The sequence below is a fragment of the Rhagoletis pomonella genome, unplaced genomic scaffold (assembly GCF_013731165.1).
Source record: "Rhagoletis pomonella isolate Grant_MI unplaced genomic scaffold, Rhpom_1.0 Rhpom_scaffold_00001, whole genome shotgun sequence".
NCBI classification, from domain to species: domain Eukaryota; kingdom Metazoa; phylum Arthropoda; class Insecta; order Diptera; family Tephritidae; genus Rhagoletis; species Rhagoletis pomonella.
In genome coordinates this window covers 29,993,324-30,014,931 of record NW_023458555.1, presented here as the reverse complement: position 1 = coordinate 30,014,931, position 21,608 = coordinate 29,993,324, and the positions used below count along the sequence as shown (strand labels likewise).

The following is a 21,608-nucleotide window of genomic DNA, read 5'->3' as shown; positions in this document are numbered from 1 at the left end:
CAGATACCCTGCAGCTGCTTTAAGGGCGATGGATTGGAGTCATCTCAGCACTTTCTCCTAAGCGAGACTACGGTCTAAACATCTTGGTTCACACTTTCTTGCTGGTCCTGATGAGCTGGCGTTTAGTAAAGCTTAGCCAAAGACTTGACCTTATCCCTATAATTAAACTTTATCAGAAATTGTTTAAGTCTGTTGGAGGAATTTTTGGACCCGGATGCCAGATTTTTGGCGATTATTTTACATATCCTAATCGTTTGAGTTGCGGGTAGCAACTGACTTTATTGACAGCAACTGAAGGCAAAGAAGCAAATGCCATGGAAGTATTCTACCTATTGGAGTTTAGGAACAACACAGCTTGTGTGAGCAAAGTCGAGCTTCTTTAGTTTTCTTACTATAGCATATTTAAACAACAAATGCTACGATAACAGCTTATGGTACGACTTTTGATAGGCTTCGCCTATTTTTTGGGTATTCGTTAGGCAAATAATTGTTCAGCAGCAACATTGGTTGTTCTTTGAAGTGTCGAAAGTGAACCCGCCGAAAACATACCAAAATTAACCTTTTTCGATCAGAGTTTTTTTTTTATTAAAGAAATCAAAAAAGGCCACAGAAATTTCGCCCCAATTTCATTGATTACATTTCGGCAGTTTAGTCGAACATCGCTTACTCATTCAGCAGCGATTTGTGTGCCACTAAAATCGAGGACTACACTAAGAAAATAAACAAAATTTAAGAGTCGGAAAAACACAAAATAAAAAATTGTTTGCAGATCAAACACAAGTAATTCTCCACCCACAAGCTCTCACACACTGTTGAAAGAAAAAAAGGTGTCGGAACGAAATACAAAAAAAAAAAATTTGTTAGACGCACTTTGGCAACTATGTATGTAAGTAAGTGGACTGTGCCAACTACATTCGGCTAAGCAGCCACCACACATCAGGTCTGGTCAATCTCAGACGAATTGAAAAGAGCATTTGGGCAAAGTTTTGAAGATCAAAATTTATTATTAATTAAAACATGCAGACGTGCGTAAATGCATATGAATGTATGTATGTATGTATGTGTGTAGGTGTGTGAGAACAATTTTCTTTTTAAATTGGTGCTACTGGGACAAAAACAAACAAGCAAGCTGAGTGGCACATCTACCACCAAGGAAGTAAAGAGTGGAGTGTAGGCCTAGAAAAATTCATATACGTATATACATATGTATGTACATTAGACCGTATCTGCAAATAAAATTCGCCATATACACCTGAGTCTAAATAAAGTATTTTTGCAAGCCAACCTCTAAATTTTTTTTGCTGTCTTTTTACAGTTTTCGTCATACCCTCGGCATTTACAGTCGGATCATGAATGATTGTCTTGAGAAGAATTTTTATATTTTTTTTTTCAAAATTTATTGGCCTTAAGAACTCCGTTCTAGTACTTACCCACCTGATCTCTTATCACTCTGACGTACCACCCTAATGCCAGTAAATTGCAGCTGTCCAAAAATCAGTAAGGTTCGGCAAAAAAGAAGTTACGGGGATTTGTTTTTGTATGCTTGTAAGGAGGTACGGTGTAATGTACAGTAGGGTAGAGCGAAATAAAAAATTCAATTTTTCGATTTCGAAATTCGAATAGTGCTGAGAAGCTGCGTAACATGACCACATTGAACCGTGTTAAATCGTTTTTCGATCGGATAATATTTGCGGCTGTCCCAAGAGCCTCAAAGTTTCGAAAAATCTCTAAAATTAGGGTATTTTATACTTTTTAAAATTTTTTCACATAGACTTTGAGTATGCAGTTTTGTAACCCTTTAATTAATTTATTATAATAAAGTGCAAAGTTAAAGTCATTAAAAAAAGTATAAATTAACCAGAATTTGAGAGATTTTTTTAAACATTAGGGCTGTTGGAGCGACAGTAAATATTATCCGAAATTTCGAAATCGAAGAATAGATTTGTTTTCGCTCCACCCTAATGTAGGAGCATACTATATAGATATGTAGTTATCTACATATAAATGTTCATTTGTCTTTAAACTAAACCAAAGCGCTCAGAATAGCAGCGAATTTGTTCGAAAATCAGGCAAATTGTGGCTGCAGGCGCTCGCCATTGTCGCCTCACCGACCCACCAACCAACCAGACGATCAACGCAACGCAAATCGATCGCTAGAGAATACTTCGCTAACGGCATGCGTTTCTCCTCAGCCTGCGGCTCGTGCGTCTAATTATTTTGCTGCCGGCAAAGCAGCTAATTGCGTTGGATTTACGCTCATCAACCATCGGCGGAAATAGGCGATATAGAAAAGCGCAGCGTTCGAAAAATACGCTTAATTTCCTAGACTTTTTTCAATATTTTTAATTTATTTTCGCTAAAATTTTGCGTACCTCCTCTACTCGCCGCTAGCTGTGGTACATTTTCGGTTGATTGTATAATTTCTTTGAATACTATTGCGTATGCCGCAGCAGTATATGTAAGTGACGATATGTACGTTCTGCCAACTGATGGCAAGCGAGAATTTTATCCGCTTGCCGGCTGCGGCTGCCAAGTAATCTTTTGAGCGTTTTGTGCTATTCCCAGCGTTTCGGAAAAGCGATCACCAACCTGCCAGCAATAGCCAGCGTCTATCCACATCATCCGGTCCGACTAGCCGCTAAAGTCAGTCAGAACCGAGCAGCAGTGGCACATCGATCGTGCAGTGAACCGCTGAGTGCCTGAAATTTGCACACAAAAATCGCTAGCCACTTTCCGAGAAGTTTGAAAATAAGCAACGGTCCGCGGCAGAGTACCCCGGATGGTACATTTGGCGGTTGAGTGTTGAAAGAGTACGCAAGCGGTCGTACGGCTGAAAAGTTACTCGGGCAGAAAGCAAAAACTGTGTGAACAGAAATTGGATATTTTTATAAATTAAAAAAAAAGGAAACAAAAAAATAAAATGTAGAGATAATATTTTTTAACCCAATTTTGTAAGAGGCAAATATACATGTATAGTATTAATTGAGTTATCGAACAAGTGCTGCGAATTCAATAAATAGCCACTTACACATAACGTTTCAATTTCCTTTGAAAGTGGTTTAAATTCGCAATTATTTTTTTTACAAAAGAAAAGAGAAAACATTTGTATTAAAAATCGAGGCATCTGCGCTTATGCGTAATGAAATCGTAAAGATTTAACTTAGTAAAATATATCTAAAGGAAATAAAAAAAAAAAATAAGAAAAATAAAATAAAACTACATCAGCACTAAAAAAATTAAAAGTAAATAAATAATTAAGTTAATAAAAAAGTTCAAAGTCAAGTGAAAAATAGAACAATCAAGTCTACATTGATCAAAATAAATCACAAATAAAATAAAAATTTAGTTTGTAGTATTAAATAAAAAAAAAATTTTTAAAAATCCGAACCAAAAAAATAATGTTTTTTTGTACAAAATAAGATCAATAAAATAACAAAAACTAAATAAATAGAAAATTAAACAAAGGAAACAAATTTAAAAAATATAAGAAAATTAATACATATATTAAAAAAATACAAAAAAGTTTAAATAAGAAAAAAGTAAAACCCATAAAGAACAAACATGAAAATAGAGCCTAGTAAAATTTAGTTGGGGAAATTGTAAAAAAAATACTATGACACAATTTTTGTGAAGTACCGAGTTTAATTCCGCTTAATAATATAGAAAAGAGAATTAAAAAAAAAATATTAAAAAGATTAATTCTTTAATTAATTAATTAATTCTAATTCAAATATCATTCAATACCAATTAAATTTCGCTTTAATTCGAATTTAAATTCAGTTCAATTAGATTTCCATTCAATTAAATATTATTTTGGTCAAATTCAATTTCAGTTAAACTCAATTCTATTTCGAATCATTTTAAATTCAACCCAATTCAGTTTCAATTTCCATTCAATTAAAATCCAATATAAACCTATTTTAGTACCGTTCAAAAAAAAATCAAATTAAAATAAATAATTATTTAATTATAGATAAAGAGGATACAATTCAGTTCACGTTAGTTTAATTAAGTTCAGTTTCGATTAGGAAATTAAATAAGTTGTTTGGGGGCATCGACTGTATGTGGTTTGGTCGTTGCTTGATGACCTGTGGTTTCTTCCACCACAGTCGGGTCTACCTTACCGGGACGACCCATCTGGCCCAGGACTGACATCTTCTTTGCTGAAAGAAAAACCGAAAAATATGGATAAAAAATTTTTTTAATAAAAAAATATATTGAAATTTGTGTAAAATAAAAAACCTTAACTAAAGAAACACAAAATTTTAAACAAAAATATATGAAAAAGGTTAAATATAATAAATTAAATAAAAACAAAATTAAAAATAAAAACAAAAAAAAAAACAATAAATAAATAAAAATATAATTACTTAAAATAAAGTACCTATGGACCAAAAAATAAATTATAAAACAAAAGAAAATTAAATAAAAATTAATACAAAATACATTAAAATAATTTTAAATTAAAATAAAAACAAAAAATTAAACCAAAAATAAAATAAATAAAAAGGCAAAAATAAACTTATTTAACGCAAAATTAAAATATTATAGATAAACTGAAAAATTGCATTAAAAAATAAAATTAATAAATTTTATAAAATGCATTATTTGAAACAAAAGATTGAAATGAAAAATAAATTAAAAGAACACAATTTTTAAATATTTCAAGATCTAAACTAAAAATCCCTTAAAAACTAAAAACAATAAAATTAAATTGATAGAAAATTAACAAAAACAAAATGAAATAAAAATAAAATACCTTGAAATAATTAAAGAAATAATGCAAAAATAAAATAAAAAAAAAAAAAAAAATATTATCAAAATGAAATAAAAAATAATACATAAAAAGAAAAAAAAAATTATAAAAATTAAAAAATAAAATGAAATATAATGAACGATAAATAAAAACTATAAAATTAAAAAAAAGGAACGAGTCAAAAGAATTAAGTAAAATAAAAAATGGGTTAAAAAATATAATAAAAATATAGTTAAAAAAAATTAAAACGAAAAAATCATTTTATGTTAATATTTTGATATTTAAATAAAAAAACTTTTTTGTCGGAACTATATACACAAAAGAATACTCGCAGAAAACAGCATTGTACCCTTAAAAAGTGAAATCGATAAAATTGAATCAAAAAGAAAATAAAGTTACCTAAACCAAAACAAAAAAATTCAGTCCAAAATTAAGTTAAATGAAAACAAAACAAAATAAAATGAAAAAAAAAACAAACTAAAATGAAAAAGAAAATAAAGTTAAAAAATAATTTGAAGTATAAAAATTACACTAAAGCAAAAATATTTATACATAAATCATAAAATTTTTTTTAAAAGCAGTAAAAATGTATACGGTGGTAAAAATAGTTCATAGCGGATACTTCGGAAATTCAACAAAATAAATAAGTTTTTCAGTTGTTCGTTGACAAGTTTAACGCGAAATTAAAAAAAAAAATATGTATGTACATATATTTTATTCGGATTTTCTCTGTTAACTCTTTAAAAAAACATATCAAACTCAACTTACAAGCCATAAAATTAATTAAATTAGCCAAATTAAATATAAAAAATTATCTTTGATTACAATGTGAATTATCAAAATTTTTAATTGCAAATTTATGAATTTTTCTAAATTTAAATGTTACGCTGACAGCAGAATGTAAAAAAGAAAAGTCATAAAAATAACACAGACAAAAATTAAAAAAAAAAATAGATTTACTCCGAACCCTCGCCAAACAAAAGCGAAATCAACGAAATTGAATACCTACAAAAACGAACCAAATACGACAGCTAACCATAGCGACACTAAAATATTGCATTTTCGTTACAAAAAAAAAATTATAAAATTCCCTTTCAACAATTTTGGCAACTGAAAAATTGGCAGCATATTCACTCATCATCAACACCAAGGTCCTCCTCATTCAGTGTGTGCGAAGAAAAAAGAAAACATCAGCAACAAAAACGATAAACGAAACTAAAAGTCCATCTCCTGCATGCCTTGAGTGAACGCCCTTAACCCTTTGTTACATTAAAAAATTTTAATACTTTACAACTGTACATATAATGCCTTTGTTGAGGCATTAACGCGCCAGCCATTGCATGCCACACATTACAACTAATAAGCAAACAAATACAAGATTGACGCCAACCAATATGGCGCCATTACAGCCCGCACTTGTGCTGACCCCCGCTGACCGTCGCACAGACGACGACGCCAACGAAAGTGCAAACGCAGCGGTCAGCGGTGGCAACTCCTCCGCTGCATCTACAATTTCATCGTCAGCAGGGTCACAAGCAAACTGTGCGCAGAAGCCACAGCTAATGTCGCATAATACGAAATCCAAAATACCAACAATTGATAAGGATACAAATGGTAACGCAAAGCTTGACGAGCTCAAACGAAACTCTGAAACTTCAAGCGTAACGAGTAAATTACAGTACCGCCGGCTATCCACCGCTAAGTCAGAGGGAGACAACAAGTCAGGCGAGGCAAGCAAATCTACAAAGACTACCACCGCAACAAAACTGGTTAAGAGCAGCAGCAAGACCACTGGAGTCACCACCAAGCGCGATGCTGCTTTGTCATTGAAGAAGTCAACGAAAGCTCTGTCCGACTTAGAAACGCCTTCACAGAATACTGCCGCTGAGGAGCTGAAAACTACACTTAACTCACCTCACACCACTCAAACAATAAATCAAACCCACTCCACTTCAACTACCACAAACACAATTCAATTAAACGGCAACACTGGCACTCATACAACTACCACTATCTCTTCCGCACAATCAGTGTCTCAGGCCCAAAACTCCCTAGCGCCAGTAAATGTTGTGACCAAACAAATCGCCACATCTACTCACACACAAAATGCCATCAATGAAAAGTCCTCAAACAGTTCTAAATTTCTAGAGCGTGTCCTTGAAGCTATGCGTAGCTCGAAGCCACAGAGCACAACCGATCTCCAGAAACCCAGCACCTTTGTATTGTCGTCTAAATCAACCACCGTAAATTCATACACAAGCGCCGCTAACGGCCCACTCTCACCGCCGGCGACCACGAATGGCGGTGATTACCCCAATCCGTTGAGTAACGGCGGTGGTAGCACCTCCTCATTGTCTTCCAATGCCTCCGTTAGCACCAATGCTTCCTCACGTCCTCCCGTACCACCCCAATCACAACAACGCGCACGCAAACCTGTGGATTTATTGTCAAAGCCACGCGAACGTAGTGCTAGCAGCAGCGCTTCTACTTCCAACGCCACCACCACCTCCACGCGTAGCTTGCGTCGCACGCAACAAAACTTTGACTCCGAAGATGGACTGCTTATGTCTGATGCTAAACATCAGTCCTCTTACCAACACCACTATACCAAATCCTCCACCTACAATACCGCGAATGGCATCCGAACCCATTCAACCAAGTCTTACCTCAGTAATGGCTATGGCAGTAACGGCGTTTCATCGACTGTTTCGTCGGCGTCGTCCTTATCTTCACGGATTAGCGGTAATTCAAACACTGCGTCGACTACAGCCAACGAAACAGCCGTTGAGGTCTCACTGAAACTTCCTCTCCCCAAATCAGATTTCCTATCAACTACCGGCTCAAGTGGAAATGCTATACGCAGCAGCGCCTCGGAACGGTTGCGTTCGCTGTCGCAACGTTCACCTAGTCCGGCGTTGTCAACATCATCGCGTTGCTCGTCGTTCAGCACATCGAACACCAATACCAACAGCACCATAACTTCGCGTTCAACACCTTCGCGTCTGACCACACCACCACGTCGCGTCTTTCCACAAACCTATACACGCGGTGATCCGCTAGATGTCTATCAAATGCAAAGTCTCGAGCAGTCGCCTGTGGTGTTTGATGCTAATCTTTCCTTCGTGTTGGGTTGCAAGAAGCAGCCGGTGCATCAATCGCTTCGACCATCGCCCTCCTATGAGGATCCACGCACCACCTCAGCCTATCTTTCGGAGAAGATACAGAATTTCTTGCGTCGCACAGATCATGTGCAAGAAGAATGGAGTGCTTTGGGCAAGCACTCGCGTCGCATGGGCTCGGTGGGTCCAACAGGCAGTATTGCCGGCAGCTTGGATAGCGGACGCACTACGCCGACCAATTCGGTGTACGATGATGATACGATTAGCCTGATTGAGCGTCAACGTGAACGCAATAGCATGGAACGTTGCTCATCGGTTGGGCGTTCGCGTTCATCGCAAAATATACTTACGAAAGCATTTCAATTGGCCAAAACACTGCCACATACGCCGACTTCACGTTCGAATTCGATGGCGCGCGAGTTGTCCGTAACCGATGATGATCGCACCATACAGGAGGAAGATGATAACGGCATGGATGAGGTAGGAAGACAGGGGATAGGGGGTATACATTTTGAGTGGAAACGAAAGGGGACTTGATTGAAACACTATTTAAGTTAAGTTAAAAGTGCATAGAAATTAAAGATGTTTTAGAATAATAACCTAAAAGGTATTCAGTGGCTATCGGGCTTACGGTGTGCTCATTGGACTGGGTTCCATGTCATATATTGAACTTCGGTTTAATGGGCATTGAATCTAGGCCCGCAGTTTATTTCTATTCGTATTTCTCTGTGTTTTCAAAATACAAAAAATTCTTTGAATTGGTTGCAAGCAGAAGTGCATAAGGTTGGGGTAGCTTAACCTCAGTGGTTGAACGCCACACAAAATTGCGTTTGATCTCTCACGGTACGATTTGAATGTAGATACTTACTTAGTCTTATAGTAGACATCCGCATCTTGACGAATCTAAGGAGAGCTTGAAGTCCTACACTTGAGGCATCCTCCAGTTTTTCGATCTTGGTGGCCCTCGGGTATTTCAGTTGAGTTCTTGGTAACCCCAGACATAGGCTTAGGAGATGTTCTAATGTTTCCTTGGCTTCTAGCCCCCATGCATTTTCTATATTGGCCGTTGGCAGTGATTTGAATCTTGAATGCGTGTGGCGCGAGTAGGCAGTGGCCTTGAGCTATGTATATACGAAGGAAGATTCACCTCAAAATGCGGAGCGCTTCTGTATAAACGCTTTCAGGAAGGGCTTCATCATTCGAAGGCGCTCAAGAAGCTGTAATTCCAAAGCAACGGAAATAAATACGGGAAATAGTCCAGGTATTTAGCCGAGTCGCTGCGTGCCTGGAGGCAAGTTTTTTTTTCTGACTGAGAAGGTTTTAAAACTCTGGCCATTCTATGCAAAAAAAAAGGAGTAAAGAATCGAGCTTGGAAGGCCTATCATCTCTTGAAAAGATTCGAAATAGGATAAAATATCCTTTTTTTGTAATTTTTCCGACTGGCATCTTACAACATACTTCGCCTTAGTGTGTCATAAAAAGAGACACTGCGACCTGAAAGGTATTTTGTTCCTCTAAATGATGGAGGCGGTTACTCTGTATGCTCAAAATACCCGCAGCTTCCCTAATGAATTTGAATGAAATAATTGACCATTGCAGTTTTGAAGTAAGTTTATCTTTGTCTAGCCAAGGCTGGACAGTTTCATATACATAATGTGTTCAGACGTTACCTCGTTCTCAAGGCAGAGCCGGCATATCGACTCTCCGATAAGCTCTTCGGTGCATATGAAAGCGTAGTTGGTTGTGGCCCGCAAGGTACTCGGAGAGTAGCCTGTTGTCATTTCTGTTTAATTGAATCACACCCGATCTATTGAGGGGTAGCCAAAGATCCTTGCCTAGAATTGCTAAAACTTTAGCCTGGAAAACCATGTGCAATCTGCTCTCGCATCTATCCTCGAATCGTCCGTGTACCAATGAACGGTTCTGGGATCAAGGACTGGAAGTCAGTTTGCCCAATCTCAAAGACAAAAGCAAAAACATATACATATATGTATTAAATTAAAAGTTCTGTATATTTTCCAGATTTTTTTACTGTCCAAAAGAAAAATCATTTCATTGCCAAAGGCATAATTATGTTAGAGATTCCACAGTTTCTTTTGTAATAAAGTTAAACAACGATATAAATATCATCTTGTCTTTTATACGTATTTGTCGGTCTAGGTCGCTGAAAGGCCTTTATATTGTATTTTAAATGTATTTCAAAAAATTAATGCATATCTAAATTTTTCGTATTATTCCTCAATGCGTAAGCAGAGTATCATTGTGGGCGTTCTTTTAAAGCTATTAGCTGTCTTTTTTTTGTAGTATAGAAACAATCATCAAATGACAAGTACATCTATTATGAATATGCATTAGGGTGGTCCAAAAAGGTTAAGCTATCACTATATACTAGGTAAAATCCGGCCGGATTTCGATTATAGAAGATTCTATTTAAAAATCTAGTTTAGGAATTTTGTATTTTTTTTGTATATTTTTTTTTATTGTTTAGGATCCATTTTAATGTTAGATACCATTAGCAATTAAAGTAAACAGTTTTAATATTTTTAACTATGAAAGAAGCATTTCCGAATTATCGGGCAAAAATCTATTTCTATTTTCAACATAAATGCTACCCGATACACAAAACTCACTTTCTGGGTTAACTGAGGAAGGTGGTCCGCAGAGATACTTCATTGCCAGTATAAAAAAATTTCGAAATTCTTGGCGATTATGCTTCCACCAAATTAAAGGATCTTCTCGTCTAAATTTAATAATTTTTGGCTTATCATGCAAATTGCTAAAAATCCTAAAATATATATGTCACCAATAAAAAAAAAAATTGGACGTGCTAGAAAAAATATATTTAAATTTAACACACCAAGAAATTAAAAAAAAAAAAAAAAATTTTATTTCGCAGGCCTGTGTAATCTGTCACAGTCGCAGACGGAAAAGTCATATTTTTAATACAAAATTATGTTATAACTTCGATTTCAGAGTAGAAATTTTGTATTCTTAATTACGTATTGTAACAATATTGCGAAATTAATAAAGGGCAGCAGTCCACCGAATATCCGATCGGATATCCGAATCCGGCTCTGATTTTTTACATGATATCCGGAATCCGGTTATCCGGTAAAATCTCTATTCGTCACATCCCTACTGAAAATCAATATTTTCCAATAATACTACCCAATTCTCTATTTTACCATTATTTAATAGTACCGATTTTGTATGGGTCTCGCCCATTAAATATTTTTTGGGATTTTTGGGGACCTATAAAAAATTGTTAATGTTAAAATTTAAAATTTTAAATCTAAATAAACGATTGGTTATTGTTACTGGAAGCCTTCTTAAGAGAAACAAAGTTTTCCAATCGAAAGATACCGATTTTCAAAAATACTACTAACCATTTCTACGAAATAGTTTTTCCCACATAAAATGGAAAACTTCATGGGCATGGTCAGCTCTAAATATAGTTTTTCTTTTAAAACATAAAAATACTGGTATTCCTTTTTTTTTTTTACCACCCTAATATGCATGCACACTTATAACAATAAATTTGGCATTCTTTGGCAACGCTGGGCAATTTTATTGCTGATGCTGCTTTGTCACCACATCGCCAGATTTGATTATGCCTTCATTCAATACAAAGTAAAATACATAAACCGAAAAAAATTGGAAACATGCCATACTAATCACAGATTTTCCAAAATGTTTATTTAATATTCAGAACAAAAATATGTGGAGAATAAAACTAGTGGTGTAAATTTGCTCATGCTCTTCATATGCAAAGGGGAATCCATGGCATTGTGTCAATTTTGTGTCACTTTAATTTTCATGCCCAGCGCACTATTCAAATAAGGCTGGTAGAATCGATGCATGTACACTGCCGGCAAAAAGTATTGGCAGAGCGAATTTTTCACAATATATGCACCAATTTCTATTCTTATATTTTTCCGCCATTTTTTTTTATAAAAATATGGTTCATTCTACAACAACAATCATAAGAATATAATTCCTAAACTTTGTGAAAAACTCGCGAAAATTCAGCAAATTTTTATGCAATTTTTCAACTTTTTAATCAGATTTTTTAGAATTTGTTCGAGTATGCAGATTTGTAGCCCAATCAATTTTATTATAATTAGGTACAAGTTTTTAGTAGCTAGGAATTACCGTTGATTTTAGACAATTTTTTTCACGCAGTCTCTTCTATACACACAAATTTTTTCGAAAATACTTTATATGGAATAAATGCAAAACACCCTCAACAAAAAAAAAAAAATCTCAAAAATCAATGCGATTTTTGACTAACTCCGAACTTGTATTTTTGACTAGAATTTAATGCTTACTCAAGAAAATTCCAGAAAATCGGAATAAAAAGTTGAAAACTTGCATGAAAAATATTGAATTTTTCGCGAGTTTTGGACAAAATTTAAAAACGATATTTTTACTTTTTTTGTTGTAGAATAAACCATATTTTTATAAAAAATTAGCAGAAAAATATTAGAATAGAAATTGGTGCATATATTGTGAAAAATTCGCTGCGCCAATATTTTTTGCCGGCAGTGTATATGTACGTTTTGCAATAACATGGCTTAAGAATAATTTTCTCACAGGTGTTGTAGCTAGTTTTGGGATTACACCATTGCGGGTATTGTTTCAGATCGGATAAAATACTACAGTAACTCTTAATATATATATTACTTTAAAAAATACGCAAATAGTATAGCGATTTTGACCATATACCTACGAAATTATGCATCATCATAAGTTCCGGAGGTATGCCCATATTTTTTTTGTATTGAGACAGTTGAATTTTAAATTCTCCACAACTTTCTTCCCAATCGACCTTTTGGCAAGCTTAAATCATTAATGTATGTCCCGATTTCCTAGTATCCGTGTTCTCATAAATGAATAATGACTCCTAAATTACGGTAATGCATATGGGATATTAGTATTCTCGTTGATCTCTTCGATGAACCGTCATTTGGCAACTAGGCATCCTTAGCGGCTTCATAGGTCAGGCTATTGAACTCCAAAGTAATATTAACTTGATGAGAGAGGTTGTTTAAATTTAAGCAAATGATGCACTGGGTGTACTTATAAGTATTTTTGATTTCCCTTTTTTTAATTTAATAGTTTTTGACATTGACAGTCGCGTCAACAAAGTTGCGTCAAAGTAAAGCTGTGTCCATGACAAATAGCGCTGTGATTCGCTAAGATTTTAGTATACCAGGAAAAATACGTATGAACATTTCGTTCTATTTTTATGAATCTATCTACATACATATGTATTTATGTAAGTATGTATGCATGAAAATCAATGGATACTTAATTTTGGAATTCACAAAAAATATGTCACTAGATTTTGCAAAAATAAAATGAATCTGTGAATCAGTTTGTGTAGGAGTATATTTCTGGTGGTTATGAGCAATATTTTCTAATGGGCAGGTGTTGAAAATTTCCACAACAACATACATACATACATACATATGTAGGATGCCCACGCAACTTGTAATTTAAAATACAATTAAAATATGATTATTAGCTGCGAAGCTATTTTAAATTTTAATGCGTTTATTTTTAGAAATTTTTAATTTACCGTCATAAAGTATTTGAAAAAAAAAAAATTAAAATTTCTTTTTCCACTCCAACTTCATTTCCAGTTATCCGAAATGACGGTGGACCTCGCCGAGGAGCGCTCTACCGCTAATATTGCCACCGAGCGGCTCGAAGCCGAAACAGCCGAACGTTTGAAACTCGAAAAAGAACTCAATGAACAACAAAACAAAGTGAAAAATCTGCAAGAAACCAGCGAAAAGCTGGAAATGGAACTGATTTGTGCCAAATCCGATTTGAATGGCATATCCGAGGATGAGGATCCAGAGAATGATGAAAGTGGTGGCGGCGGCGTTTATAAATTGAAATATGAGCGCGTGGCGCGTGAGCTGGAATTCACCAAGCGACGCTTGCAAACCCAACACGAACACGATCTGGAACAACTAGTCGGACTGAAGAAACAGTTGGAGAAGAAGGTAAGCAAATAGGCGAATTATGTGAAACAATGTACTTTTGAATTTTTCTAATATTTTTCGCCTTTTCTATGTCAATTAGCTCTCCGATGCCTATGAGGAGGTCGAGGAGCAACGCCAGGTTGTCGGTCAATGGAAGCGCAAAGCGCAAAAAATGACCAATGAAATGAATGATTTGCGTATGTTGCTCGAAGAACAAAATGGTCGCAATAATTTGTTGGAGAAGAAACAGCGTAAATTTGATGCTGAATGCCAATCGTTGCAGGTTAGTTGTTGGGGTCACTGGAGTCACTTTTCTAATATGTAATAAATTTTAAAACTTGCCTCCAATTTTTTTTTGTATAGGATGCAGCTCGTCTAGAACGTCAAACGAAGGATAGGCTATCGCGCGAAAAGGACGTACTTATCGCTGAGAAATTCACGTTGGAACAAACATTGGCGGTAAGTGAAGGAACAAAGAGAACGACATAGGGAAATGGAGTAGACTAAGATATTAAAATGGTTCGAAGTTCTTGTTGTTTGAAAATTAGGGAAAATGATGATGGGTACTTGAAACTTATTCGAATTCAGCTCAAACGAGTATACATACATATATTTATAATATCTCCGATCTGCAAAAAAATTTTTTGCAGGCACTAATGTCAGGTTTTGTTATTCCAAGTTGAAAGAGACGTTTATTGAAGATCTGGATCTAATATGCATAAAACTATTGATAGTCCCCTATTGTAACTGTTTAGGATTTGGAAAAAATACTTAGTTGCCTTCGGAATCGCATAAGACCCGGCATTAAGGAAGAACTTCTAAAGGGCATTGACTAATCTAGATCAGTTTCCATTTTTCGAAATAATCTTGGGTAATGCATATACAAAACGTGCTGATATACTAGACACGGTTATAACTTCTCGACCATAAATTTACGTGCTGCTCCTAAAAATCTGCAATATTTTGTGGCGATATCAAATTAATTGGACAGTTTAACAAATATCCTGATTTCTGTACTCAAGAAATACAATTTTCCGCAGTGCTGTCTTCCAAGATGTCCAAAGTTCTCGGTTTGTTTGGATAAACCAATGACTTCACGTAACTCCAGATAATATAATCTAGACGTGTTAAATCGCACGATCTCGGTGGTCGATCGACTAGTGCATTTCAAGAAATTGTTCCTTCTGTAAGTCAATTACATTCCATTCAATTGAGACACGTCACAGGGCCGCTTTCAGAGTCATTGGTTACACTAATAGAAAGAGCCGGTTTTAACTATTGGTCAACTACTGTGCAATGAAACGTGGTAGATTAACATTAATCTATTAGTTATGATTGACTGTAAAAATAATTGGCAATCGGCTCTATAGTAAGGACGATTCCATCGTCACAGGTATTTTTTCACATTTTGCGATTTGCAGTAATTTCTCCAAGGTCATAAAATGAAGCTAGTAAAATAAAAATAGTGCTTTTCATAACTTTACGACACTCATATATTGACAAGATTTGACCATTTATCTTAATATTTTTTTTACTTTAATTAATTGTTTATAAAAATATAGTATATATTTTGTAACAGAAACCGTATAAGTCCAAGTTTCAGTCTTGTGGAAAATTAAAAAAAAAAACTTCTAAAAGTTTCGAGCTTCTTAATTCGATTTTTCTGAAATATTTTGAGTAAGCAATTTTGTAGCCCATTGGATTCTACTATAACAAAGTACAAGTTTAAAGTAACCGGCATTTATCGTTGTATTTTTACAATTTTTTTGTTGAGGATGTCAGTCATTTTATTCCATACAAAGTATGTTCGACGATTCTTTTATATGAAGAAAATGAGCAACCCTTTAACAAAAAAATTATCAAAGTTCAACGGTATTAGCCACTTGAACCTTCAATTTAAAATTCAAAAGCTCGAAATTTTTACGAAAGTTTGTGGATTTTTATTTAAATGTTGCACAAAGATTGCAACTTGGATTTATATGGATTTGTTTAAATATAGGTATTATATGAGCCGCTTACTCTTTTGTTAAGTGTTCCGCCGAAGTTTTTCTCCAATTTTAATATTATAACACAGATTTAGAGACCTACAATTTCACGCCGCCTACGAATGGCACATGTTTTCTTGAAAAGCTTCTTCAAGGCAACAATACACTCGGAGATTTGCCATTGTCTGCCGAACAACGACCGCCGTTAGAAAAAAAAACTGTATTTTCTCTAATTTCTGTATAGGTTGCTACCACAGCGGCCGCTAGTGTCATCCTAATAAGTTTTCTATCCTATATTATTCACCTTTCTAATGCCACCCGAATAATTTTTCTAGGCCTTTTATTACAAAAGATATTTTATCTCTGGGCAGATCTCTTTATCCTTTACCTTCATATATGGCATATTGTGCGAAACATTTGTGGATATTTTTAGGATATATGTACATAAGTATTTCAGGCCGTCAGGAAGTAGCCTAACCCATTTTTTTATATTTGTACTAACCTACTTAAAATTTTATGAAATGTGAAATATTTTAAAATAAAACTCTCATTCCTGAGAGTGCACCCCATAATACTATACTTAAATATTGCGCAATACTCAGAGCTACCATTGTAATTTTTTTCACTATTTTTTGAGATGGCATACTTTCAAAAACTTATTTTGTATCAAAAAAATTGTATATGAAAAATTTTTCTAGAAAAAAATTTAAAAATACTTCTTTTTATAGAGAATTTTGGTGTGTGTATGTGTGATTTTTGTCAAATTTTTTCCTCGCCCCGTTCTCGAGATATTTGGAAAACTATTAAATCGATTTGTTTTTGTTTTTGTGCCCTAAAGTTTTTGAAAATGTTTTAATCAAGCTCAAATTTCATATTTATTTATTATTTATGTCTATTAGGGCTGTGCGATTAATTGATTACTCAAAATTTTAATTAATCATAAAGTAAATAACTCAATTATTCGATTAATTGGAAATTATGATTACTCAAAAGTTCAGTTACTCGAGTAATCAAGATTTTTGATTAACCAAAAACAAAAATATTTGAGTAATTTGCTTTATGATTAATCAACATTTCGAGTAAAATGAGTAATCAACATTTCAACTCTTTACATATGTATAAAGAAGTTAAAGTTCCTTGATGCTTTGAAAACAACGTTTCTGTTTTCAAAAATGTAAACGAAAAATTTGTTCATATACAGAATGTAAAAAAGAAAATAAGCATTTTCCAAAGGAAACTCTTTTAACGAGCAAAGTTATTTTTTTTTGAGTAATCATATTTCGAGTAACTCGATTAATCATCGTTTTGAGTAATCAAAATCTTGATTACTCGAGTAATTGATTAACCGAATAATTGATTAACCAACTTGCTCGAGTAATCGAATAGTCGCACAGCCCTAATGTCTATGCATCAACCCTAAAAATTTGAAACAAATCAAACATATGAAGTGTGGTACGGAACGCTCCATATACGTTCACCTGAAATGCAAAATAACGTATCATCATCGTCACTGAAATGCAAAAAGTCGTAACTTATAAAAAATTCAAAATTCACTTCTTGATTACTATGATGGATTTCATCAAATTACAACTCCCCACATCGTTTTATGAAAAAAAAATTAGTCACGACTTTTTCCATTTCAGTAGCGTGATGTTACGTTATTTTGCATTTCAGGTGACGATACGTACCTCTAAATTCACTCGCTGGGTACATTTTGTTCAACGCAACAAGGCAACACAAAATTGCATTCGTTTCGAACAATGCTCGCGTTCGAATGTTTACATCTGCTTATTACATGATTTGTTAAGGAGTGTTGTTTTTGTTGTTGCATTAGTTGTTTATTGTCGACTTGACATTGGTTGCCTTCACACCAACGCATCGAACAGACAAACCTGTTGTATTTTAGTTGAGACAGTAGCGGCTCGAAAATAAGGAAAATACCCCAAATTAAAGTAGCATTTGGAAATTATGTATGTTGTATATGTGTTCATATTGTATATGAAAATTTAGCGTAGCTGCAGTTACGGAATCTGATCCGGTTCCGTAGACCCGACAGTCGTTATCTGCCCAAGCACTGGCACTCCAGCCTATGTATGTATATTGGGTCATATGAAAAGACTCCATTTTTGGATAAATTTTTGAGAGAAATTATCTTTATTGAAACCCAATTTTAATCAAGTACTTATTGGCCATTATCATCTGTAACCTTTTGCCGTTTTTCAAGTAGCTTCATAATTCCATCGGTGTAGAACTTATGTGGCTTATCGGCGAAAAACTTGGCCAAACGATTTTCGGTGGCTCTTCGATCAGCCAACTTTTTAACATCAAGTGAGTTTTACACCGACCGAAACAAGTGGAAGTCCGACGGTGTGTGATCTGTGCTAAATGGTGGATGCATTAAAATCTCCCAACCAAGTTTCGTCAATTTGTTCCGAGTCATCAAATATGCGTGGCCTGGAATTGTCTTGATGGAACACACAACTACTTTTATGTTGGCCAATTCTGTACGCTCTTTCTTAGTTGTTTCGATCGAACGGTTGAGTTATGCACAGTAGAGAACCGGATTGATCGTTTCGCCAAGTTGTATCAGTTCGTAATGGACGATTCTCTTTCAATCCTACCAAATACTCAACATAACTCTGTTTGCTTTCAATCCTGGCTTTGAAGTCGTTTGTGGAGCGTTATCGGTCTTTGAGCATTATTTTTGTTGTTATTGTTGTTGTAGCGCCTATTGACCATGTGATGCTGGAGTCACAGTCTTTGGCCTGATATAAAACTGGGTCGTTCCTGTTACGTAGACCCGATTGCCATGGGAACGTCTATTGACCATGATCGCTTGCGTTTATTATTCTCGCAATCAATCAACTTCTCATCGACCGCAATGATCCTCTTCAAAAATGGTTAGATTTTATTGCATTTCAGCAGCGGTTGATTGATAGTCAATCCAATTTCTTTGCGTTAATTCCTGTGGTACCCAAATATCGAGCTTCTTTGAATGCTTCCTCTTTATAAATGATTCCAAACTATCATATGGTTGTGCCTCTGCTATCTTCCTGACAGCTCGCATGCTGGTCTTGCTCAACCATTTGCATTGCATATTTCATTGACTTTTGCATTGACTTACTGAGCAGAGCGAGGTACATATTTGAAATCAAAATTTCCCATCAAAATGTATACCAAAATGATAAGAACGTCCAGCTGAGTCGATTTAGACATCAAACGGCTAAGAAATTTTAAAATCGGACAATAACCAAGTCCATATCCCTTATAACGGTAATTTAGAGAAATACGAAATATTCGATAAATTAGAAAATACTGAAGCGAATTTATTCAAGATTGATGTTTGCAATAAAATTTTAGCAAGAAATACGTTTATAATAACTTTTCGAAAAATGGGCGTCGCGCCGCGCCTTTATGACCACATAAGTGTATCTCGGTAACCGTTCGACTAATTCGTACCAAACTCGGAAAAATTATTGCACTTGACATATAAAAGCAAGACGTTGAAAATTTTTTAAGTCGGACTTAAATTACGCCTACTTTTCATATAACGGTGAATTTCGGAAATGTTGAAACTTATATGTTTCGAAATTTAATTACGCTAATTTACTCAAAGTTGATATCCCTTGAAACGAAATAACATTATTATGGAATTTTGGGAAAATGGGCGTGGTACCGCCCACTTATAATTATATAACTGTATCTAATTAAATCTAACTGATCGCAAAACCACCCCTGCTCGCTATGTAGCTTTCGGAAAGGTGAAAAAACTATATTTAATACCTTCGCCGTGTATTTAATATTCGGCTTCGCTCGAACTTAGACTCTTTAATTGTTTATTTATATAATTTTATTAGACTTGCACAATTTTTTGAAAGAATTATAAAAGTTTTTGAGATATTCAAAAAATTAACTTGCAAAATCTCGGTAATTGTGAAATTTGGAATTCCGAAAATTAAATATTTTTATTAGTTTCCTTGTTATAAATGAAAAGTTCTGAATGGGTCGATTACAGCTATTGGTCGATTTGACATGAATTGAACCGCATGTACATATTTGCTAAAACGGTGCCGTCTTTTTATGTGGATTTGCTGGAAAGCACCTACCACAAACACAGCAATCGAATATTTGAGCAAAATTCGGTCTGACTATTCGTTCAGTCACTAGCGCTTAGGTAGTAGCTTGGCATTCTTGTTCATAGTTTTTTCCCATCTTTATTTATGTTTTATGTACTGCATTGTTGTGGCCGTCTCAACAACTTCTTTTGCTTTGGCTGCTGTTGTTGCTATCAGTGTTGCCAGAATAAAATTTCGTTTGGAGCTAAATCGGTCGAAAAGAAGGGCTAAATAATACTAACAGTAGCTAAAATGAAGAGCTAATTTTTTTTGAAGTTGCTTTTACAGTTTCCGCAATTTTAATATAAATAACGAATTTTATAAATTTAATTGCCGCAAAAAAACTTTTACAACGAAAATAAGGTGTCTATATATCTAATTAATTGCTACGGCACTTATAACACTTATATGTGTGCATATACTTATACATATAAACTAGACCATGAACTAAAAATACTTTACAAACTGTTAAAATCTGTAATTTCAGTTATTTGAATTGGCCATAAAAACTCAGGTTACGAATATTTTTTTTTTAGTAAGGTAAAGACAAAAACCGCGTATACAGGAAAAGGATTTTCTTCTAATTAATTTTTGAATTCTTTAACCTAAATCCAAGAGTTTATGGTAGCGTCTGTAGTTTCAAGTATATTTGTCCACTGCATTTCGAAATTTCTAATTTTATCAACGCTTAAGTTTTGGCTTTCCTTTTCTACCGTGGCTGCCTGAAAGAGAAAACACCTTCTGAGCTTATCGGAGCTCGAATTACTGCCCGGTATAGTTTTATGCTCCCGCGCACGTGGTAGAAACTAATCGACTTACTTCCCCATTTTTAATTTGCTTACGCGCCAATTGCATTAGGAATGGAACTTTTCAAAGTATTAATCGAAATAGAATAACATGAAGGTATCGAAAATAGCCTGAGCGCACAAAAGCCAAATGAATTTTATTCAACACTTTTACAATTGAATTACAGGTTTTTAATTTTAATATATTACCAAGTACAACTAAAACTATTTGGTGCTAAAAAAGTGCTAGATAATTTTGAATAGAGCTACGAGCTAAATCCCAATTTTCGGAGCTAAATAGAAAAATAAATAGCTAAATGTAGCTCAAAAAGCACCAAAATGGCAACACTAATTGCTATTTCTTCTTGTTTATGCGCTCAACGCAGTCTACAAGATCTTAAAACGCTGGAGCAATGCATTTCTGTAGAGTAGGTACTGTATAGAAGCACTACATACTTCTTTTTTGCCGCGCTGGTTTGTTAGTCATTTGCTACGCTTTTTGATAACTACTCGCGTCTCCCTCGCGACAGCGCATTTTTTCCGCATTCTGTTCGCATTCTGTTCGCATACTGTTCGCATACAATTTTTTTAATGTTGACTTCTTTATTTGCTTTCTTTTTTGTACGAGTGCCTTTGCTGGTTTGTCTGCCATATGAAACAACAACAAATAAGCGAGTTATAAACTAACCAACAATCAACCAACCAACCAAGCAAGCAGCCAAGCAACCAGTCAAGCGTCCAACTATTCCATCTATCAGTTGGTTTTGTACGCTTCATTTCCACGCACGTTTTTTTTCCGGCGCGCATATTTTTTTGGGTGTGCGCTTTGTTATTATTTGAACGAGTAGCTGGATA

At 34.6% G+C, this 21,608-nt stretch overlaps 1 protein-coding gene across 1 annotated transcript in view; it reads left to right on the top strand.

Moving 5' to 3' along the window:
- The window catches only part of LOC118742285 (unconventional myosin-XVIIIa), a gene marked incomplete in the record, with an annotated part of 149,081 nt that overhangs the window by 106,071 nt on the left and 21,402 nt on the right, over nt 1-21,608 (top strand). Inside the window, 1 exon segment of the mRNA XM_036474245.1 lies at nt 14,232-14,327. Coding sequence (XP_036330138.1) covers nt 14,232-14,327 — 96 coding nt within the window.